The sequence below is a fragment of the Protopterus annectens genome, chromosome 11.part0 (assembly GCF_019279795.1).
Source record: "Protopterus annectens isolate FY-2018-M chromosome 11.part0, PAN1.0, whole genome shotgun sequence".
In the NCBI taxonomy this organism is placed as follows: Eukaryota; Metazoa; Chordata; order Ceratodontiformes; family Protopteridae; genus Protopterus; species Protopterus annectens.
This window is the reverse complement of record NC_056745.1, coordinates 932,615,605-932,641,651: the sequence shown is the minus strand read 5'-3', so window position 1 is coordinate 932,641,651 and position 26,047 is coordinate 932,615,605. Positions and strand designations below refer to the sequence as shown.

The following is a 26,047-nucleotide window of genomic DNA, read 5'->3' as shown; positions in this document are numbered from 1 at the left end:
CTGGGCCCTCAGTCCACTTTTCACCAGCAAATATCCATGCCCATTTTTGGCAGCATTAATTAACACAATAAAATCATCTAGAGCCAATTTTTACACCATCTAGTGGATAGCCTTGACACAAAGTGCAGTCTGTAATCCATGTTCTCCTATCTAGAGGATACTGCACACCATAATGATGCACAAAGTAGTTGGTCCGTACAACTCTTCCCCAGGTAGACACCATATAGAGTCTGTGCTGCTGCCCATAAAATCACTTTCTGGAAGGTGAATCAAATCATTTTATTTTATTTATTAATTTATTTAACATTTGTTGACCGGGAAAGTCCGACTAGGTTCCACAGATCCTGTTTTCAGCAGAGGCCCGGGGAGAAACGCTCCAGAAGCATGTCTTTAGAATGTGGGAGGAAACCGGAGTACCCTGAAGGAAACCCACGCGAACACAGGGAGAACATGCAAACTCCACACAGAAGGCACCCCAGCCGAGAATTGAACCGGAGAACCTCTTGCTGTGAGGTGAAAGCATTAACCGCTGCACCACTGCACCTCCCTCATCATAAATCATGGAGTCTATATCTAAATTGAACATCACATAAATCACTGTATGAAACAACTAAAAAAAACTTTAAAATATTAGTTCTCAGAGATCTGTACCCCCTTCCAAAAATGGGGCCTCTGCTACCCCATCCTTCATTTCCCTAAAGTGCAACCATCAGTTCATCACAAAATATTTATCAATGCTGAACTTACTGATCCTGGCTCATCATGTCTTAGCATAAAGAAGATAGGACTTGCCCCCTCCTCTCTTTCAGGACCCATGGTACAGCACGGAAGAAAGTTTGTATTTATTTAACACTTGCTGACTGGGAAAGTTTGACTGGAACAAAGCCCATTTTCAGTGGAAGTCCAGGGAGAAATGCTCTAGAGACACAGGTCTTTGGAATGTGGGAGGAAAGCCACATGAACCCAGGAAGGACATGCAGACTCCACAAAGAAGGCATCCCAGCCGAGAATCGAACTGAAGAACCTCTTGCTAACTGCTGCACCACCGTGATGGAATACTTTATATAGTCGAAAGTTTATAATATTAAATGTTTGTAGTGTTGCCAAAAGCAATCAAATAGTCATAGATCTCAGAATGCCGGCATCATTTTGTGGGAGGTTGGAGTACAGCGGGGACTATGAATTTGCCTTTTGATCTCAGAGCTGGTATATATAAGTATTAAGGGGTGTGGGAAGGCTGTAGGCAGGGGAAAGTAGTGTCTTTTTTTCTTTTTTTTAGGTGTCTTGAATTTCAGTTATGTGAGATCAATCTTTTTGATGACGAACAGCATGTTTCTTCAATGTTTTCAAGTATACTGATGTGTGTGTGTGTGTGTGTGTGTATATCTATCTGTATCTGTCTATATATATATATATATATATATATATATATATATATATATGTGTGTGTGTGTGCGTGTGTGTGCATATATATATATATATATATATATATATATATATATATATATATATATATATATTTTTTTTTTTTTTTTATTTTACATTTGTTTACCAGGATAGTCCGACTGGAGACATGTCCCTTTACAGAAAAGCTCCATATGAGTTACAAATAATGATTAACATGTAGTACAAGTTACATATAGGAAAAATTAGTCATAAGCACTTTTATACAAAAAGTAGGAAATGTAAAAGTCAAAATTATTACAAAAATAAAATGTTCAGGTTAGTGGTAGGGATTCCTGAGTTTATGCATACCAGCATAATTTTATGATAGTAGCTAGCTATATATGATGTTATCGAGCACAAATGCTCGAAATAAAACCTATGCAAAAAAAATTTTTTTTAAATATTTTTTTTTCAGGGGCAAGCCACCCTGACCCCCCACACCCTGCTTTGTATTATGGGTGACATAGACAAATCAGATAACATAACCAGCCCTTTGTTTCACTTTGGAAAGGGTAATAAGGCAGTTCAATTAACAAGTAAATGTCTGTCAAATATTTAGGAAACAGCGCCGTCTCTTGAAATGACAAATGTAACAACTCTGAGTGGACTGATTAGATGATACGCTTTTAAAACTTTGGCCTCTGCGCATAGTTTTCTTTAACAGTGCTTTAGCTTACAATATATTTGACACCACGGCAGGTGCTTGTAATCTTTTATTTTTAAAACACTGGTCATTGGATTGTTTGTTGAGAGTTAGAGTGAGTTTTGCCTAATCTATACTGAATTGACTGTTAGATTAGAACAAACCTCCATTTAGGCTCACTTTAGATGTATTGCTTCTTAGTCTGTCAAATAGCCAAAGGCAGAACTCAGTGAAGAAGAGAACACAACAGATATTTGAATTGCTCAGCATATTTCTAGATCCCCAAATCATCTGCATGCTTACTGCTGTATTAACACCTAGCGTCCTCTCCCCTGTAATGCTTATATGCATATATATTTTTTGTATTTCCATACACAGATGCATAAACATATTGTCTTTCCCTCACTTATTGTCATGTTATCACGGAGAATGAATACAAGCATGTTGATATTTTATTTCCCTTGATATTTTGCAGAATATTCATACCATCTACTTGTATGTTCTTAATTTTTCCCACTGCAGTTATCTGCCATCAACTGTGTCCTTAAAGCCTTCTTGCATCATCTACTTAACTTTTCTTTATACCTGCCCAACTTGCCCCTTTGGGCTGGTACCCGAAACAGAAGAATGCTTAGTGTAAATGTTACAGAGAAGAAAAATCGGGGCATCTGATTATGGTGTCATACTTACAGATGTGGAAGATTTTTAAGGGGAGGGTATGTCCGCCCCACTGTCTCACCTTAATATCTAATATCCATTACATACACACCTGCTTTTGGGCTACCTTCATTAGCTTTCGGCAGTTACTGATAGCCCTTGACTGTAAACTATACCCCCCTCCTAGGATGGGTAAGCTGGCAAATATGTCACTCTATGCTATACCCTGGCTGAATATTCAGGGACTGGGTTTACTAATCAAACCCAAGTTTTCTGGGTCAGAGTTAGGGATCTATTTCTCTATGCCATGGACCTCACCCAAAATTGCTGGTATGTTCTGCTATATTTTTTTCATTTCTAGTTGACTTTTATTGCAGACAATGGAGGAAATGTGTTTTATGTCAATTATATGATTTTTAAGGTTATTCATTTATCATTTTTTTCTAGCTAGGGCTTATAGTTCTTAATTACTATAGTTATTAATATTATGCGAGATGTTCTTCTAATCAGTGTAGCAAGATGCTCTGTTTTAATACAAACTTTGTAATGCAGAATGTAAGTTATTAGGAAGGCATGTTCCATTGTGACAAGACTGACAGCTTATGGAATTCAGACTAAAATGGAATTGATTGGTTAACCAGTTACTTAGTGCAGGCACTTTGATGAGCTTCATATCACACACTTGAGATCCACTATGAGTCTCAGAACACAGAAGATTAATTGTGAGTGCAGCAGTAAAACCACAAATTCCAAAGCTTACTGTTATATGACTAAAGCATTTTTGCAGGGAGGTTTCATCCCCAGACCCCCAATACAGAGACCAGGAAGGCATGTTCCTTTGTGACAAGACTGACAACTTATGGAATTCAGACTAAAATGGAATTGATTGGTTAACCAGTTAGTGCAGGCACTTTGATGGGCTTCATATCACAGACTTGAGATGCACTATGAGCCTCAGAACACAGAAGACTAATTGTGTGTGCAGCAGAAAAACCACAAATTCCAAAACTTACTGTTACATGACTAAAGCATTTTTGCAGGGAGGTTTCATCCCCAGACCCCCAACACAGAGACCAGGCCATCACAGGCACTCCTGCTAATACTAACTTTAAGTCCATTGTGTAAAATTAGTACTTTGAGATAACAGAAGCTTGGAGTTAGTGTATATATCTTCCCCACATTTATGATTACTTTCCTGAAAATTGGAGGATCAAAGTTACAATCCCTTTATTTATTTATCAGTTTGTCTTTATTTACTGGGAAAGGCCAGTTAGGTAATGCCCATTTTCAGCAAAGCCCCGGGGAGAAAAGCTCCACTTGCTTACATTGCATTATATTAAGTTTCATTTAAACACAGAGTAGTTACACTTCTATTTACATTCTATACACAAACAGTAGCTACATTTATACATTCTAAGATTTTACAAGGTGGAAGTTACTAAAGAAAAAGCCCACGTGCAACTTAGTGAATTGTACAGGCAGCAGTTATGTATAAAATAGTTTTGTTATAAAAAAGTGCTTTGAATTACAACAACGTCCATCTAAATAATTCAAAGATCTATTGTTACGGTGAGTACCTCATATACACTTCCTGCCTGTATGAATTTGCATACATTCTGCAAAATGCATGTTTCAAAGATAAGTTACCAGAATACAACTGTCTGCAGAGAGTGTCTGTGCTGTTGATTAGGTTTTCATTCTATAAAAGCATGAGATTAAAGATGAATTGCTTAACTGACCATAAAAGATTCTATTTAAATTCATGGCAACATAGATCAGTGCAATACCCCCTTTTATAACAGCTGTCCTCTCACAGAAGTGAAATAAATAAAAGTTGAGTAAACATTATTATATTGCTCTTATTTTTTAATTATTTCTAGGTTTGCACTTTCAAAAGTAATTCCTTTGAATACACATATCACTTTAATGCTATTACTATATATATATATATATATATATATATATATATATATATATATATATATATATACATATATATATATATATATATTAAGCAGATATTGAAAAAATGATACTGTATTATTTTAAAACTGTTTTAAACACAAAGAATATTTTAAAAATATTAGTGTCATGTGGATTCAGAAAGACAGTGTACAGTATGGTTAAACCTTGCAAAGCAGTTAGGAAGAAACAAGTAACTCTGTAGCCTGTCTTGGTTATTACTTTCTACTGATTCCTCATTTTCCTATTCAGAACATGGACCTCCAAGGACAGCAAATCGAATGGATCCTTCTGGCAAGTATTCTGCCATGTTCATCATTCTGTGATGTAGTAGTTGTCCATCTTGTGTCTAAATAGCTGTGACTTTTGTTGGGTTATTGTGGAAGTCTTCACTGTCTTCATTATGTGTTATAATCATACTAAATCACTAAATGTATAGTCTATTGGTATAGTGCAGTAACTCTACTGATACCATTCATTAATTGTTTTCCACTTTTAGTGTAGTGTTCCCCCAGTCTGACCCCAGGCTACCAGTATTACTAATATTTTCAGACTAACAGAGTGTTGCTTTGTTGTAAGCTTTGTATTATTTAAAACTGGTTATACTTAAAGATATGTCTTGTATCATATTCATTGTTTTATTTTGGCAGAAACAGAAAATAGTATTAATTTGCTAAGCATTGTCCTTGATTAATGAACATTTTACAGTTTGAAGTTACACATTACTAAAATATAAAAAATTTGTAACACATATGAAATTTAGTTGGCTGTTGATGAGTGAGTGATATGCAATAGCTTATTTGTATAAAATCCTGTATTTCCTGAATGTATGCAGTCATTCAAACAACATTTACCTTTTTTGGAGACAGAGTAGTGACATTCAGTAAAAAAGTAGTATTGCTTTTTACTGGAAAAATAAATATTCTGTATGTTATGTTTAGCACATTTTCCTGTGCACAAAATAAAGCACTCAAAAGTAGAAAATACATACATAAAAATAATATATTTCACTGAAAACATTTCTTTCTTTTTTTGTTGAATTTTTATGACCACAGAATGCTTTCACAAAGTATACATTTTTATATTGTCATTACAACAGCAAACTAAATTTTGACTTTTATAAATCTAACCTAATATTGCAATGAATCCAAACTGTAGATGATGGGATATGCATAATTGTTTTTGTCATTACCAGTTTCTTTTTTCATATGATCTTTTTTCTCAGGCAGCGTACATACATCTTCAGTGTAAATAAGTTTGACTAGCAACAATTGATGTACAGTACTCCAGATTTGAAAGAAGAGTCAGTTCTTAAAATATACTATATTAAAATTGCCATTTTTAGTTTATTGTAATATCATTATTACTTTTGAATTGTTTATAACTAAACTGATTTTAAGGAGTCATTGTTTTAACATTTAATAAGTAGTTTGAAATATAAATATAAATATTTTTTGTGACCAAAACTGTGGTTTAAAGTTTGTGAAAAGACCAATATTACATCACAAATTAGTAGCTACTAAATTTTGCACGGTAAGTTTGTTGATAAAAAAAAAACGTGTTATATGTAAAAGATATACTGTGTGGAGATAGTTGTTTCCATACTGAATTTAATTAATAAATAATATGCTAAATGAGCCAAACAAATTATTTCTGTTTCAGGTTCATACATCAGCAGTATATCCTTAAAATTGCATAGGAATTTTATAATGTTTAACTTAACCCGAGCCCAGCTAAGTGAATCCTAAACTAACTACTATACTGTTTAGTGCTCTTGGGTTATTCAGTTTCTTTAGTCATGCATGTAGCCTATAACAGAACAACAGAATGCATATTTTTAGTTAGGAGATTGCATGAAACCAGATGCCTTGCCATGCACTGGTAATAAAGAGATGGTCGCTAAAAACAGGAACGGTTTACACAGTAATTTCAAATGCAGCTCTCTGCATCAAGCACAATTTTCCCCAAAAGCAGTTCCAAGTGATTAACACACCTATACCTGGGTATGTGATTTTCACACACATACACGCGCACACACACACACACACACACACACACACACACACACACACACACACACACGCACACACACACACACACACACACACACACACACTTCTGGGAAAGGCTGGCATAGTTTTATTAGCTGTGACTCCTTATATCCAGACAAAAAGGTAACAATGCTGCCACCAGCTAGTCACTTTCCGGCTCTTACAAATGTATCCAATTATACTGAGTAAAATCAATACTAACATAAATGGTAGAGTGTAACCCAAGCAGCAAGGTTTTTAGGAATGGCCAATGCATCACTAGAATGAGCACAAGTACTCTCAAGATGTTAAAAGAAATATCTAAAAGACCAGCCACAATAAAAGGTATAAAAATATTTAATAAATAATAAAATAGAAAATATGAGACTATTAAATATTTAAGTACAATAAACATCTGAGTTTTAATCACAGGAGAAATAAAAATAACACAGTTAGACAGATTCAACCAAATGCAGAAAAACAATACTTAGCTAATCACACTGTAATTCCTGACTTTCTGAAGGATTGTTCCCTATCTAATGTAATTAATGTAGCAAGACAAGATTAGATGCCAAGTTGCTTACTTCCACATGGCAAGGTGATGTTCTTCCAACTTACACTGCTCTAACTGAACTGAACTGAACTGACTGTGATAGCTGTCATAGATTTTTATATCATGGTCCAAAGAAAACAAAACAAGCTGGTCTGTGAGTTCCATTCTCTCAGTGCTGGTTACAGAATGACATCACATTTGATCACATGATTCTGGTAGAGTACAGACTCAGAGCTTTTCTAAGATCTGTTGCAGTATTTGAAAATTATAGAATTCTTTGTTTAAACATAAACATTTATTCAGTTATAATAACACTTTTGATATATTTTAATATAAGCATCTGTACAAGTCGATGTGTCAAATGACAGAGAATTATTTAAAAAACTATTTCCAAAACTCCAGCTAACTATGCTGGCATGTGTTAAACATGCACTGCCCTATTCTGCCTGGCACAGATGGCAATAACTCACATTGTTACAGTTCCTATTTTAATTAAGATGCTTTGGAATTCACGTCAGGAGATTTAGTTGGCTTGTGTATGCAGAATGTTAAGTGCCAAATGAATAAAAGAAAAAAATGTCAGCTTCTGTGGGCATATCACCCTGGTTATGTTCATAAAATTAACCAGATATGTTCATCAACAAAATCCTATATCTGTGGCATCCACTGCTGGCAATGTGGTCAGCTTTTTCTGCTTACCCCAGCCTCTGAACTGTTCTTAAGCATTTTATTAAAAGCTGTTTTAATTTCTGAACCCTTCTGGCTGAATTTGCATGTGCAGGAGACTGTTATTTCAGCACAGCTGCAACATGACTGCTTACATTGCTGGTGATCAGGGGTTGGGAATAAGCCCAGAACTGTAATAGTTGGTTTGTTCTTCCCAGCAGATGTTCACTTTCTCTGAGTCAACTACCTTCTGATCCTTGCGTTAGGACCTCCTAGTGGTCACAAAGGGATGATGACCCATCAGAGACAGTGCTTAGATGCATGCACTTTGTCCTTTCTATGTGCTTTGCATCAATATTCCTTAAGGAAAAGAAAGAAGTGATACTACCCTGAAGGATGGTGTACTGCCAAGTTTAGACCTTGTGTTTTCTGAGCAGGATATCTTGCATGCAGACTTTCATAAATGCCTTCCCCTGCCTCCACCCCCAGTGGCTGCTATGACAGTTTGAGCTTTTATGCTGTGATGATGCAATGATGCTGTTACTGGTAGAAAAGTGACACAGTGGCATTATTTGCTATGTGAGGACTATGTGGGTTAAAATTAGTGATTCAGAATGTTTTGAGTTGTGCTACAAGTGACGAGACTGAGACTTTAGCGACTTTCGTATTATCTGCACCTATAATATCATTTAGTCTGTATAAGATCAAATGTTTTCATACAGTACTTCGAGTAAATTGTTGAGTGAGATAGCCTATATCTTTACAGTTCACACTAGTTTTAGGAAATGCATACACTTTTTGTCCTCTGGCATTGTAAGCTATGTTATTTGTCCCTACTTAGCACATATGACCTGACAGATTTATTTGAAAAAGTGCATACCTCAGGACAGATTCTAACCAAGCTAACCAGACTGTCTGAGCATGCTACACAGTGTCTAATAGAAAGTGAGTACTATATAAGGTGAAATCAACGTGTGCATTTCAGAACTCATTTGAAACCATACTGTGTTGCGATTAATGCACTGAGTTGCAAACTAAACACTACAAATTTTGAATCACTCTGCAACAGTTAAACATACTGACTAGTGCTGTATAAATTCAGCTTTCATATTCTTCAATCTACTGTGAGTGGAATTACCATCTCACTTAAATATTGCAACATATTATTTATTTTCTCCATCTAAAATCTGCTTCTTTTAAATTTTCTAGTAAATAGTTACATGCAGTAGTTCATAAAAGTGGATACAATGTAAGACTGTAGCATTCAGTAGAACTGGTTAATCAGCTATTCTTAATCTGAAGTGTCCTGGTGTCCTTCTCTGTAATTACAGTGTCACACTTGATTGAGTTTTAGTCTGCGCATAGACCACCATCACTTTCGAAATGTTTTTGTTCACTTATTTTTATTAACATACACTTAGAACTGTAAACTTACTGCATTATTTAACATATTTCTTTCTTGTTTCCATTATTATTTACATAAATCTTTATTTACACCTTAATAATACATCTTGCATGTTTCGCTTTCATAATGATTCTTCTTGCAGATACTGTCTGACTCATTTCCTTATCGCATTAGAACTTTCTGCCTGCTTTTGAGCTAGGGGCCCTCTGTCCATGCTCAACAGCCCATATTCTGCTCGTTTTAGAATATCAGCAGTTGGTTCTAATCTATTCATATCTGAATGTACCCAGTCTTTATAGCTGCCTCAGGGGAGCATAACTATACCTTCCCATTACTGATGTTTCTACTTTCCATAGGCAAACTGAGGGAAGGTCATCATTCCTGTAAAATACCCCATCACCATTTTACAAACTGAAGTCAGGTAAAGCAGCAGGCTCATGTAAAGTCATGGTAGACAAGATCAAGGTTTTGGCGGGTTAGGGGAGAAATGGATCCTAAGGGTACTTACTGCAGTATGGAGAGAAAGGTATATCCCAGGTGAATGGAGAATAAGCATTCTAGTACCATAGTATGATAAGAAAGGGGACTTTGACAACTGTGGGCAGTACAGAGATATCATACTCTCTTCACACTTCAGGAAAGTACTGGAGAGGATGATGGATAAATGAATATACAGAGTAATAGAAGGTAAGATGGCAGACGACTGGTTCAGATTCAGATCAGGATGATGCAGAACTGACCTGAGATTTGCAGTTAGGTAGTAGAAAAGAAAATGGAGCTCAGTAAAAAAATTCAACTGGCCATTTCTGCACTTGGAGATAACATATCATTAGGGACCAAGAATTACGATCTGGGCATGCCTGCAATAGTTTGAAGTCCTGGAAGCAATGGTAGAATTAGTGCAGGCAATGTACAAGAACTCAATGGCACAAGTATAAACAGTGTTCAGACTCACAGAGGGGTCTCATTGAGAGTAGATGAGTATCAGGGTTCGGATGTGAACCCACTGCTAATAATTGTGTTGATGGACTACATTAGTAAACAGATTTATAGGGACAGATCAACAAATCTGCTATATACAATTGATGTGGCATTACAAGCAGACCCTGAACAAGAACTTCAGCAAATCATATGGGTGTGGTATGCAAAACTGGTGGTGATAAGATAGTTGTCATGGTAGAAATCTGGGGAACTCTGAGGGAGATGAAAATTGAGATAGAAAGAAAAACAGTGGAACAGGTTAACAGCTTCAGATATGTAGGATGGATAGTTGAGGAGACAGGTAGGCTGAATGAAGAGATAAGACCTAGAATCAGAGGTGCTGCAGCCAACTAACAGAAGAGTATCAGTGGTAGTATATGTGAGAAGAATGCCAAAGAAGCTGAAAGGTAAGTGTACAATATTGTAGCTTAACCAGTGTCTCTGTATGGCACAGAAACCTGGGCATTGAAGGCAGAGCAGGTGAGGAAGCTTGAAGTGATAGAGAGTGAGATGAACTGCCTGAGACTGGTGAGAGGATGCACTCTATAGGAAAGGCAAAGGCAAAATAGCCCTAATTGCAGGGAAGGTGCAGGCAAGCAGATTAAGGTTGTTGTGTCGCATGTGCAGGAAAGAAGAAGATATGGTGAAGAAGATTTGGGAGAGAGAGGAAGAAGGCAAGAAAAGATGAGGATATCCATCCAAGAGATGGCTGTATTGTGAGAGAGAAGACTTATAACAATTAGGCATGATAGCTAAAGAAGGCTGGAGAATGACACTGAATCAGGAGGGGGCAAAAGCTGACGCAACACCCCACAGAAAATGCGATAAACATGCTTAAAGTTCTCGTCTGTCCCCTTTCTCCTTACAATTACTAACTTTCCATATCAGTCAAAACAACTGTCTAAAGCCACACACAAGTTAAGCATGCTAAATTTAAGTTGCTAAATGATTTGTCTGTTATGCACAACTAATTATTACCAATACATATTTTTCCATACTGCATGCAGCTTATTTCTCACATGAACATTGCAGCAGCTACAAATCTCATCATTTCCAAAATGACTGTTAAAGTACTGCATGTATGTTAAACAAATTTCCACCTCTTCTACCATCACCCTGCTCTTACTGTTCCCCTTTTGGGGCTAAGAGGTTAAGGAAACAGAAACCATCTACTCTTATTTTATTATCCTTAATTTAACCACACCAGACTTCTGTGCAGTTCAGCAATCCTTTAACATATCACAGCTTATGAAAAAATAAAGACCCCCCCCCCCAACATGGCTTACCTTCCTTGCTAATGTCTAGGCCTAATCACACATAGTAGTCCCTATTCCTGCAAGCTGTCAGAAAACATTTCTTTACCAAACAGTCTAAAGAGAAGCCTAACCCACCCCTCAACTGCTTATATTGGCTCTAATTCAAATTCCCTTTCTGCTCAGACTTCACCTACCCTGGTGTTTGACTGACATCCAAGCCATCCTCTGTATTCACTTGTGACCTGTGATAACCTAAGCCTGTTTTGCCTACTGCTACATCAAGTTGGAGGAAAAAATCCAAAGTGAAACATTCTTCCACTGCTACCAGAGTGTGTTAGTGATCCAAAAGCATTTGAGTTAAAAAAGTCAATCTGTTTTAATAAAAGTGGGAAAAGGATTGGCACAATGGCCTCATAAGTACTAAGTATAAGGTTTGAGTCTGACCACTAGTTATTGGCTAGACCTGTAATAGTCTACAGACTGATAGCCTAGTCTTAACTTATAAGCAACAGTAATTGCACTACAATATTTTATGTGCTTCCCAAATACTGCTTTAGTATTAAGAAAGCATACCATATTTGTGGTCAGGCTTTAGGTCATCTTATTGTTGGACAGGACCAGAAATGCAGTCACAAAGGAAGTAATATGTTAATAACTGTTAACAAAGCTGGTCATGGTAACAAGTGCTCAGTATGCAGTAAGGACCATATTCCTCAGACAATAACAAGAAGCTCTAACAAATATCAGTTCTTGCTTGCTAAGTGTCAGCTTATTGTTGAGTATCAATGAGAAATATGGCCAACTCCAGCTTATGTCCCTCATAAGAAATATTGGGGGGGGGGAGCAGAAGGCATCAGGGTTGCACAGATGTCATGAGCAACAATTTTGAAAAGATTAGGCTACAAGGCACAGCTCCACATCCGGTCTAGGATCATATAGACTAAATGATATTATTCATGCAAACCATCATATACTCCTGAAAGAAGGGAATGTACAGGTGGGTGTTAATCTGCATATTAGTGATACTCTAACCCCCTCCTTCAAATGGGATATTTGAGTGGAAACATACAGGTGTTCATCTACTACAGAATAAATAATATAACCTTGCAGACCCCTGGAATATAGAGAAAGTATTGATGATAAAAGGAAATACTGAAAAGCAAGTTATCCCTGAGGCTACTGTGTCTGTATATCTGTAAAGGTCAGAAGAAACTTAAATGAGGACAGTGGATGAAATTTCACTGAAGCATTGCATGCCACACAGTGTTGGACACTAAAGACTGGTCAAGGAAGACAGCTATGGAATAGAAGATATCACTTGTTGCTACAAGGGCATCATTATTAAGGGCCATCTTAGAACTGTTATGAGCCCTAAACCTAAACTAGAAATGAGCTAAAAGATCACCAGCTTTCAGATAAGGTTAAAATTGTATACTAAAAACTTTCATGATTGCTATTCCAAAATTAGATACAGTGCTATTTTTTTAAGAAATACTCAATCTAAACACCATTTTGAAAGACTGAAATAGCTAACACTTTATTAAAGTAGATTGAAAATCCCAGTCCTTACCAGTTTTCTGACAGCCTAATAATAAGCAGAAAAAGAATCCACATGTTTGGTTAGTCCAGAGTCCACTCTGAATGCTGTAGGGCACAAACCTGAAATAAAGCTCATGAGTCTGGAATAGTCACTGTAATGAAGATAACTCCAACACCTGTCAAAAACACTTGTACCAGATTGGTGAGTGTGACATGGAAGCCTCATATCCCATCTGTGTGGAGTAAAGTGATAAAGGCCTGTGACCCAAGTGATACAAGTTCAAACAGAGTCTCATACATTGGACAGCAGCTCATTCATCCTGAAGAAGGGGTGATAGTTTTGTTCAACCACTCCCTGCTATACAGGAATGCCTGCATGACATCAAAATGGCCAAGACTGAGGATGTGAGTTTGACATTCCCAAGCTGATAATAGTAGCTATCATCAGCATGTGTGTGAAAGCACAGACATGCACTTGGAGAGTGAAAGACACCCTATGGCGATGCAGGTGTTTACTTCAACCACCAATCCCAGTCCTTAGCCAGTTCTCTGACAGCTTAATAATAAGCAGAAAAATAATCCACAAAGAAGGTAATACATGTTTGTTTGGTTCAGAGTCCACTCTGAATGATTATGAGTTTGGAACAGTCATTGTAATGAAGATAATTCCAACATCTGCCAGAAACACATTTGCCGGATTGGTGAGTGTGAAATGGAAGCCTCATATCCCATCTCTGTGGAGTAAAGTGAAAAGGACTGACTATCACCCAAGTGATACAAGTTCAAACAGAGTCTCATACATTGGACACCAGCTCATTCATCCTGAAAAAGGGGTGATCATTTTGTTCAACCACTCCCTGCTATACAGGAATGCCTGCATGACATCAAAATGGCCAGGACTGAGGATGTGAATTTCATATTCCCAAGTTGATGATAGTAGCTATCATCAGCATGAGTGTGAAAGCACAGACATGCACAGACATACACTTGGAGAGTGAAGGACACCCTATGGTGATGCAGGTGTTTACTTCAACCTCAAATAGTGGGATGCATGGCTTAATACACATAATCTGATTACCAACATGCTGGCAAGGTCAGAAACCACCTCTGAGGCTACATGGATTACAGCTTTTCCAGTCATCTCCTGCCTGCATGCTTGGGATAAGCATAACAGGAGAGCAAATAGGTTCAGGACTGAAAGGGGATAGTTTGTGGTCAGCAGTCACAAAGGTAGAAAGCAGATAAAAATGGTTAGATTATAATAAGTCTGTATGGTAAGATTATAATAAGTCTGCAGTCTAATTATGTCAACTTATCTATTTGTTTTATGTGACAGAAGTCACCATGGACACAGACTCTGTCTCTTTTAGTAGTGCAGCAATCAGTGTTCATCCAGTTAAAACTTGTGATGCAGATTTTCTTTATTGGCATTCCAACATCTCCCCTTCTTTTTTGGAATAACTGAGCTCATGAATATGCTAGGCCTCATGTCCCAACTGGAAAGTGGGACAATTGCAATGAGAGTTGCAAGGATGTACCTACCACAGGCCTCTACCAGTTGATCAGAATGTACTGCACTTTGGTATAGACAGATTACAATCAAACTACTGCTGATAACACAAATTACGTTTTTTCACTGTTCCAGGCCAAGCTCAGAAGACTAAAAAGAGGGGAGCAGACTATAAAGATACACTAAGTATTAGTCAAGCCAAAAGACTATTTTCATTAAGAAAAAACAGACATAATCACACCTTTCCAGAAGATCCAGTAAAGCAAATGCAGGGCCGGCCTTAGCTGAAATGGTGCCCTAGGCGAAGTAGTGCTATGGCGCCCCTTAAGCCCCACCCACACCATAGTCAAGGAACACCCCTATTTGAGCCATGCCCACAGGTCAATCACTCCCCCAAAAGCCACTCCAGTTCTTTCAAATTTTTAAATGCCTGAACAATCAGTGAACGCCTTTTCATACAACAAAACACCTTGCAATGTAAGTAAACTGCAACTGAAGGCTGAATTCTCCTTAATAAATCTATGCAGTGCCTAGAGACCACCTGTTGTAGGACCTGACTCGCTCTCCTGTGAGCTAAGCATGCATTCTTATGAGTTTGAGCTGAGCATGAGACCACTGCCTTGCCTTACAATGTGACTGCTGTACTGTACCACTCAGCTGAAGTGGCATCTTTCATCTAATGCACTAAGCTCACCTTAAAGCAAAGGCAACTGCCAAACTTAATGCTGCCCTTGCTTAGTTTTTCATGTCTGCTTTCCACTACCTGGAGCAAGTCTCACCACCCACCCTGAAAGGCATCTCTATAAATCCTGGCCTGAGTGACAATAAAAGTATAATTACACCACTTGCTTTTGGGTAACAGCGAAAGCTTAGCCATGATTCTAATGAGAATGTAAATTAAAAAATTAAATCCTGTTTGAGATATATACTTACCTGTTTGAGATATATTACTTGCATTCTGAGATTATATGTAGCCAAGATTTTAGCAAAATAACTTCATAGACCTATCATTACAATGACATGCTTCCACTACCACAAGTTTCTCTACTGAATATGTGACCAGTCTTATAGAAATGTTTATTAAAAATGGTTTACCAACCTCCTATGATCTCAAACCTAGAAATTATAGCCCTACAGATCTGCCTAAACACTCAAAACGCATCAACCTTATAGTTCTTGGAGACGCCAACATTGACTGGTCTGAAACAAAAAAATTAGTCCCTCAATTATTTCACCATATTAAAGACTCTTCCACTAGAAGGACAAATTAGAACCAAAACTATTAGCACCTTGGCTCACTACTGATACTAAATCCAAAATCAAACTAACACCTTTAACTCCTTCTTCACTGAGACCTCCCTCCCCAAAAAAAAAACTCAAACCAACTACCCTAGCTGCTGACTGACCACCTTCCCCATGAATTCTTACAAATTGCATCTGATGAAAATAGCCACCCCATATCAATCTAATAAACAGATCTATAACTGAGATGAACATTCCCTCAATCTGGAAGACTTCCTATATCATTCTGTCAAATTATAGACCAATAGCCATCCTGTCCCCTAACAAACTCATATCATCTGACCTCTTTCTGGACCTATCAAAAGCATTTGATATGGTCAATCAACTGGTAGGCAACAAGCTGTCCTATGGCAAAAATGTCGGGACTGCTGCTCGAAATACCATATAGTTCCTCAGGGCTCAATACTGGGCCCACTTCTGTTTTCCATCTTCATAAATGACCTTCAATCAATCATCCCTAAATCCACCTGTATACAAGCCCGGACGACTCCACCTTAATCTGAAATGACCACACAACATTGTTTTGCACTAGTTGAAAAATGGTTCACTGACTTAAAACTTCTGAACTCCCAAACACTAACAACACAACCTTTCATATTAAATCCACTAATGGGACCCTCATAACCCCTGTCACCAGTACCAAACTGCTAGGTGTCACTATTGATCATAAGCTCAAATTTGACATACACATTACCCAAACAGTAAAGTCTGTTAACAAAAACTAGGATCTATGTTAACTCCCACTACCAAATTAACTATTTCCGTACCCATCTCCTCTCTTCCCTCCTCTATGCTTCATCATTGCCTTATCTGCTAAGACTTGGCTGGTTGGAACTGCCAAATCTCCTCAAACTTAGCCAACTCGTCAAGCTTATAAAATTATCAACCATCCTGATAGAACTCCCTCACTGTGCAAAATTCTAACTCCATATACTAACCCCAATAGACTCCGATCATCAAACAGCATCGACATCCTAACCATTAAAGCAAAAAACTCAGGTGGGGATGCCCTTTATGCAAATTCCATTGGCAAGCAGTGGAACTCCCTGCCAAACAACCTTAGACTTACTTCCTATCATTTCAAAGCTAACCTTAAAGAATATCTCTCCACACAATGGACATGCCCATGTCGAGAACCTGACTAACTACATATCTCTTTACTTCTAGGTCCACTTCACTAGCCCATTTCCCTAATTGCAGATCTCTAAAATTTCTCTTTCCTTTTAGTAATAAGGAAAATCTCTGATTTCAGTCTATTTTTCAGTATCTTTAACGAAATCAATGTTCTGTGTATAATTTCCTGTCTGTCCTTTAGTCTTATATAACATCTATGTAAATTTTCATTCCTTCATATGTAAGCTGTATTCTCTTGTTGTAACAATACTTTGAATCTTGCAATTTAAATATGTACTTCTATTGTGTATTGCGGATATGTATCCAGTTAGACCAGCCCGGTTAACAAATGTAAAATAAATAAAATAAAAAATAAATTTACAGCATAAATCTGTTTTCTCTCGTATGTAATCCGAGGGCAACTATATCAACTCCCATACTGAGTTATCAAAAAGCTATAGCATTCTGTCAATAAATCCATGCTCAGGAATCAAAATAATTATCGTAGCTTTAAGGAATTAAAAAACACTTTTCATTATTAAGTCTCACTTCATTTAGCAAGTACCCCAGGTAAGTACCAATTTCAAGTGTGATCCAAGACTATATGGCTAAGAAAGTCAAAAACTATCCATACATCAATTGAACCATGGTAACTAAAGGAATTGGAAAAAGCATGGTAATACTCTGTCCTGACAACGTTTACAAATTAAATGACAACAGCTAAAGAACTGCAGCAATAAAAGTCAATAACAGATAATTATATAATGATCATTAGAAACCGATCATGTGTCAGCATAAAATCACTGGTATGAGCCCATCAACATAACAGATTGTCTGATACAGTGCCTAAAGGCAGATCACCTCCAGTGGTTAAATGTACTCAGCAAAACCTTCTGTATACGTTTACTATATAAGAAACATCACCTCCAGTGGTTAAATACACTCACCAAAGTCCTCTGTATACGTTTACTATATAAGAAAGCATATAACAATTTCTGGTGCACTGAACTGTGTTTTTTTTCCCATTATTTAATATTAAATGGATTGTTTTTAAACTTTCTGCTCATTTATCAACATTCTGCTTATAATTAGGAAAAACAGTAACCAATTACGAATGCAGTTCTTATCCCTGACAGTATGCAGCACTTCTCATTTCAGATTTTTCCTTTGTCTAAAATAACTTAAATTCAGACTCCAGTAGGCAAATTTAGCTGCATGACCTTTAAAGATACTGCATGCAACTTTTGCAGACCAGCAAAGCATTCTAACACTGAGAATAAAAGTTACCAAGTACTTTGGAAGTAACTTGAGGTATCAGGTAAAGGGCATAACTTTTGCATCAAAGCACATAAAACTAAGTGCAAGTTTGACATATCAAATATCATTGCAGTGCCCTTGCCATACATTTGTCATACAATTAATGCTGATTAAAACAGACATGAAATGTGAGCAGGAAGACTTGGGTTAACGTGTTTTAATCCCAAATTTTGATTTTGCCTAGAACAGTTACATTATGCCTTATGCGCTCGTCTGTATAAAGAAAATAACCAGATACACATCTGTAAGGCCACCAAGCTGCTATTAAACAGCGTGCAGGAGCACCGTAGTTCATTCACCAAAATAAACAGCATTACTTAAGGGCCTGCTAGCTTGCTGGCAAACACATGATTCTCCAAATACAATGCAACATATTCTAGCTAGCCAGTGAGTTATTAAAACAAGCAATTTCTTTATGACGTGCAGGCAGCAAGGATTAAATACTATAACAGCTCAGTGACTGTGCCTTTGTTGTCTGAGCAGCGATGCACTGCCACCGTAAGCACAATGAGGCAATTTGGCACACAAAAGACGGGATCATGAGATGCACTTGCTGACCAGCTGATAAAGAAAACAGGAAGAATGGTCATTTTCACAAATAAATGATAACCCAGAGCAGGAAAACACAGCAATATGTGAGAAAAAGAATATCTTGTGTGAGTGACAAAGCTTGACAGCTGCCTGCGGCTGCACACATCGACTGACCTTTACCAGAAGCAATGAAGCAAGCAAGTGAAGCAAACAAGGGGCACGACTGCATAAAAAAAATACGAAAATCGGAGTTTGTAGCCCGCGTGGTGAAGGAAACCAGGTTGCCGATGATCCACGCCATCCAGTCCAGAGATCAGATTCAGGAAGAGGAAGCAATGATGACAGCCAATAGATGCACCCGCCTCAATCTCGTCAGTGAAGAAAGGAATGAGAGGCGGGTGTGATCCAAGTTATATACTGTCAATTGGAGCAGTATCCAGGGCTGTCAGTGGTATAGATGCAGGGGGAGGGAGTGGAAGAACACAGTAGGGGGCTGTTCTATGTGCTGTGGAATCGTCATACTTTGGATTATGAAAGTGGGGGAGGGTGCAATGCTACAGTCAATTGAAAAGTGTGGAGAAGTAAATTTTTTAATTTGCGCCCTTTATGAGGCCGGCCTGTACGGCGCCCTAGGCGGTTGCCTAGTTCGCCTATGCCTAAGGCCGGCCATGAGCGAATGGCCCTTACAATGAGTAAAAAACGTAATGATTTAATGAGGAATTATTGTGCATGCACCACTGGCTGATCATCAACCCAAATATAGTCATCTGCCTCATCATCAACTAGAATGATGTAGTCATCAGTGTTATTATGAACCCAAAAGATGTAGTCAGCTACCTCAGTATCAACCCAAATTATGTAGTCATTTGCATATTCATAGACCCAAATAATAAATTCACCTGCTTCATCATTAACCCAAGTGATGTAGTCACTGACCTTATCATTGGCTCAGATGATATAGTCACACACCTCATCACTGACCCAAATGATGTAGTCACCCACCTCCTCGGTAACCCAAATTATATAATCACCTCCAAACAAAATGAAAACTTCTGCAATGAACTTGCAACTACTGAATAAAAAACACAACACACAGTGGTAGATATAGCACCCTCAGGTTTACTCCTCCTGGTACCTTGGCTATTTGCCTTCATGAAGGCAAATAGCCGAGGTACTAGGAGGAGTAAACCTGAGGGTGTTATATCTACCGCTGTGTGTTGTGTTTTTTATATAATCACCTGCCTCATCATCAATACAAATGATGTAGCCACCTCTCTCCTTACATCAAATGTAGCCAGCTTCCTTACCACCAACCCAAATGTATTCATCTGTCTCATCATCACCCCAAATTGTATACTCACCTGATTCCTCATGACCCCAAATGATGTAAACACCTACATCATCATCAGACCGGATAATGTAGTCACCTGCCTCATCAATAGACCAAATGATAGTCCAAATATTGTCAACAAAGCTAAGCAGTTATCATGCATCTCTGCTGAGATGGTTTGAAAATGAGTGACATCTTGTAAAAAATGATTTCATGCATAAAACTTTATAAAAAAATCCTAAAAGCCACAAGTTTAAGCTTGTATGTCCTTATGTGTCACAGTTTTAGAAGTTTCAAGCAAACAAGTTAAAATGTGAAGACTTAAACTTTGTAAAAACTACAGAAACCAGTAGAAAATATTCTACATAGAAAAGTGTCACTGTTTTGGCATGACACTCATTCTATAAGAAAATAGGGATAAAATGTTGACTGAACAGCAGCACGCTACAACATTATCCAGAATTAAACAAGGCACAGAAAAAATTAGTATGAGATGTGATGGCTCATCTTTACCGAGGGTTATCTAGTCACCTGACTTTGGCACAGTTCCCATTCATAGCTGTTAAGATTCTGTTGCTGCATTTTTTAACATATGCTACTTTTACAAATACATTTTTAATACAAGCATCTGTACAAATTAATGTGACAGTCAAATGACAAGATTATTTATAAAACGTCAGCCAGCCATGCTGGCATATGCTAAAATTCCACTGTTCCACTTCTCCGGATACAGCTGGCAATACCCCACAATGTCACATCTTTCACCCCCTTTGATGTCTTAAGCTAGTTTTTCAAGTGACCCTGGAAAAATGTTGCTTGAGAAAAAAGGGCTTGTGTGGGAACACATCAAAATATACCCTATCTTGAGAATCCATATGCATTGGCATTGCTGTAATCTGGACTCACTAATACCTGGGGCCCCCTCAAAGCACCTTTAATCTTTTGGATTGCCTGCTCACAGGCTGGGGTCTGCACTACCTTATCTGGCCTGTTTTTCCTTGTCAAATTTGTGAGGGGAGCAACTATTGTACTATAATTGGGAATTAACTGTCTACAGTACCCCACTGTCCCCAAGAATGTCCTCACTTGCTTTTTGGTAATATGGGCAGGCCACACATGAATAGCTTCCACCTTAGCAGATTCTGGCCTAATCTTACCACTCCCCACTCCATGATCCAGGTAAGAGACCTCTGCCATATCCACCTGACACTTACTGGGCCTAATGGTCAAGCCTACCCTTTGCAGTCTGCCCAGGACCTCCCTGACATGCTGAAGCATCATTATGTTAACATAGTACAGCTTGTGCCCTTGCCTTCTGCCTAACATGCTTACTGTATAATTAACAATACTGACCTTCCTTACTTACTACTTCAAAGGGTCCTTCCCAAGCTGCCTACAGCTTATTGTGTCTGATAGGAATAAGCACCATAACCTGTTGTCCCACAGCATACTCTCGGGCTCGAGCCTTCCTGTCATAACAAACCTTTTTCTGTTGTTGGGCTGCTGCCAGATTCTCCAGGTCCAAGCCCATGAGCTCCCCAAGCCTGGTCCTGAGGATTGGGACATATGTCACAACAAACTCCTTATGGAATTCACAATCATCCTCCCACGCATCAGAAACCAAATCTAAAGGTCCCCTCACCCTATGCTCATACAGCAACTCAAAGGATGAAAAACCTGTAGATTCCTGGGGTACTTCTCTGTATGCAAACAGTAGATGGGGCAAATATTTGTCCCAGTTTAACCTCTCCACTAGACCTGGAGATGGTAGTGGGTTGTCTTTACGTGCTTCACCTCACAATGCTTCCACAGACAAGCAAGGTCTAACATAAAACTGGCACCTCTGTCAGTCAGTATTTCTCTGGAGAAACTTACCCTGCTGAAAATCCCTAACAAAGCATTTGCCATCTTCTCTGCCTCAATGGAGGACAGAGCCATCGTCTTAGGCTATCTAGTAGCATAATCTACTACCACCAGGATATACCTCTTCACTGTAAAACTTGGGGTACTCAGAGGCCCCACAATATCCATACCTACCCTCTAAAATGTCTTCTCAATCACAGGCAAAGGCATCAATGGAGTTTTGGCCTTGTCTCCTGCCTTGCCTACCTTTTGGCACTGCTCAAATGTCCTGTAGTACGCTGTTACATCCCTTGCAATGCCAGGCCAATACAAATTCTGCATAGTATGACTCCTGGTATGCTGTATATGCATATAACCTGCAAAAGGAATGTGATGGGCTATGGCTAGAGGTGCCAGGTGGTAGGTTTTGGGCACTACCAACTGCCATATTACCTCACCCTCTAGCCTTCCCTCAGGGGTGTACTCTCTAAATAGTAACCCTTTGTTATCTGCAAAAAGAATGTCATAGGCTATGGCTAGAGGTGCCAGACAGTAGGCTCTGGACTATACCGACTTCCGTATTACCTCACCCTCTAGCCCTCCCTCTGGCATCCACTCTCTATACAGTAACCCTTTGTTCCAGTATATAGACTGCCCTTTTCCTTATGCATCAGGTGCCTCTTTAGCTACCTCCTTCAAGCCTCGTAAAGTAGGATCCAAAAGCTGTGCCAGTCTCAATTCTACTTTCATGACCCTTCCTAGCTCCCCTTCTACAGGAAGCCTAGTATCTTTTGACAACAGTGTCTCACTGACAACCTGGTTACTACCACTCACCTCTGTCCTTGCAGTCATTCTGTCCACAGAACATCAGTACTTACCAGCAGCTGCGGTTCACTTTCAGGCTCACTGCTCCAAGGTAGCTCCCTCTCTGAAATAACCACATCACCAACCTCAGCTTCAGGCATGGGATCTATATAACCCCACCAGACTACCAGACCTACCTGCCTGTCTCCAAGCCTGACTGTGTATAAATGAACGCACACAAGGTACTATATTATCAAAATTGTTTCCTATTAAGACATCTGCAGGGATATCCTCAAACACACCTACATGTTTGCCCCCTTTTTCACCCACCCAGTCAAGGTGAACCCTAGCCAAGGGAATTTGGAATGGGGTACCTCCTAGAGCTCTAACTGGTGTGGACTGCCCAAGAATACTGCTCTTCTTTAACTGCTGCAGGCTTCACAGTGATTATGTCAGAGGCTGTGTCTCTCTTAGCAGTGGCCTGTCTTTCATCCACTAAGATAGGATGCAAACTCCTGTGATAGTTTGGTACCTCCATTGTCTCCAGACAGCTTACTACTGGCACAGTATTATTCCCACTTGCTGGCCCACTCACCTTTTGTTCCCTACCTTGTTTCAGTGGACATTTATAAGTTATATGGCCCCTCTGGTTACATTTCAAACATCTAATCCCGGCCATGTACCATAACTAGTGGCTTCCCCTGTTACTGGTGGACTCTGTTGAGGTGGTTTAGACTGGCCACAGTGGGTTCCCATATATCCATCTGCAGCACTGGATATCTCATTCTTGTGCAGCGATGCCCTACTTGCTGAGTAGAGATCCCCTTTTCTCCCCAGCTCATCTGCAGAGTTACACTCTTGGTCTGCCAACCAGATTCTCATGTCCTCAGACAAAGTATTAAGGGCTTGTTCCCTCACCAAAAGGTCTGCCAGTATTTCAAAAGTGGTGACCTGACACCCACTCACCCACCTATTGAAATAAGTGTTTAACTCAGCAATATAATCACATACACTTTCATCTAGCTTGTGTTAAATTATAACAGTTCAATAAACATTGTTTTACTTTTTCATAATTTAAAATGTCAGTATCAGACAAATTAGAAATAGCAGTTACAGGTTTGCCATGGAGTAGGGGGTCAGGAACCATACCAACAGCTCTTGGTCAATGTCATACTGTTTATACACCCTTTCAAATATATGAATAAAACTATCAAAATCAGTATCATCTTTAAATTATGAAAACAATTTACTGACCTTTATTGCTTCTGGGGTTTGGTTACTCCCTTCTCCATTACCTCCATGACCCTGTCAAAGAGTCAATATCCCCTTTTCATGATGACGCTGCTTCTTCTTTTCTTCAGCCTCCAAATGTCGTAGTTCATACTGATGCTGCTTCTCCCTCTCCTCAGCCTGCAAATGTCACAGTCTTTCTTCAATCTCCTGTTCAAGTCTTTTTAACACCAGATAGATTTTAAGTCCTCTGAGGAAAAGGTGAACTGTCCTGTTTCCAAAGGCTGCACATCCCCATCACCAGACTGGCTGTCTCCCTGGTTGCTGGACTGTGCTGCAGCTGCAACTAAGGCTGTAAGTAATCATATCCTCTTTTGTCAGCTTGACATGCACCAGTCCTCTGGTTTCACACACCTTGGCCAAATGGTTCCTTGTCAGCTTGCTATAGTCTTCTGCTGACATCTTTGCCTGCTTTCTCTGTCTAAACTAACAAACATAAATAAAACTGTTGTTGAGACTGAAACTCTGATTATTTATCTTGTGGCTGTTGAGAGTACACACACCTTCAGTGATAACTGTTTACAGGCTACTGCAGTTCAACCAATCCCACACCTGCCAACAATATGTGACAGTCCCTCTTTACCCAGGCCACTAATCAAGGAGCCTCAGTCCTTTCCACTGACACCGGTGAGAGACAGTCACTAAAACACAGGAATGGATTTGCACAGTATTTCAAATGCAGCTCCCTGCATCCAACACAGTTTCCCCCAAGAGCACACAGAGAACATGCTCCACTGGGACTGGACTCTCTGCCTCTCCAGATCCCAAACAAGATCCACCATGGAGCACTGTGTCCCAGTTCCAGGTATCTGGCACACACACTCTTGAATTTCTGATTTTTCACACACACACACACACATACACACACACGCACACACACACGCACACACATACACACACACACACACACACACACACACACACACACACACACACAAACACACACCTGGGAAAAGCTAACACAGATTCACCAGCTGTGTCCCCTCTATCCAGATTACAGGGTAGCTACCACCAGCCAAATACTCTAAGGCTGTTACAAGAAGTATGCAATTATACTGTGTCAAATTAATACTGATAAAAATGGTAGAGTGTGACCAAAGCAGTAAGGCTTTTCAGAGAGTGGCTGCAGTGACACTGAAATAAGCACAGGCACTCTCAAGATATTAAAAGTATTCACTAAAAGACCAGCCACAATGAAAAGGTATAAAACTATTTAATAATGGATAATAAAAACAGAAAACAAGAAAATACTTAATATTTAGTTTCAATAAACATCAGTGTTTTCTGTCACAGGAAATATAAAATAACACGGATGGACAGAATCTCATAAGCAGGAAAAATAAATAATACTAAACAAATCTCACGGTACTTTTCCTAACTAAATTAAGTATCCCAGTTCCAAGTATCTGGCACACAATTGAATATCTGATTTTTCACACACACACACACACACACACACACACACACACACACACACACACACACACACACACACACACTTGAGAAAGGCTGACACAGATTCACAAGATGTGTCCTCTCTCTCCAAATTTCAGGGTAGATCACTACCACCAGCCAAATTTTGTAAGGTTCTTACAATGGGTAACCAGTTATACTGTGTTAAATTAATACTGATAAAAATGGTAGTTCATAGGTTCATAGGTTTATACTAGGCTATCTGCCCTAAGGCATTTATAAGCCTAGCCCAAATTTTTGTGGCTTACGCCACCCCTTATATGAAAAAATACTGTGCCCATTAGTTTGTTGTGCCTCTGTCCAGCAGTGACACAGATATGATTCCCGGGGTAAACCTACGATCTCCCATCCACAGGTCTAGATTTCTCTTGAACAGAGTCAGCGAGGTGCTCTGCCT

At 38.8% G+C, this 26,047-nt stretch overlaps 1 protein-coding gene across 6 annotated transcripts in view; it reads left to right on the top strand.

Moving 5' to 3' along the window:
• MAGI2 (membrane associated guanylate kinase, WW and PDZ domain containing 2) overlaps positions 1–26,047 on the top strand; it is a 2,888,931-nt gene that overhangs the window by 2,288,568 nt on the left and 574,316 nt on the right. For all 6 annotated transcript variants that reach the window (XM_044088324.1, XM_044088323.1, XM_044088325.1 and 3 more), the window contains one exon: positions 4,961–5,002. In XM_044088324.1, coding sequence (XP_043944259.1) covers positions 4,961–5,002 — 42 coding nt within the window. The remainder of the gene's footprint in view (positions 1–4,960; positions 5,003–26,047) is intronic.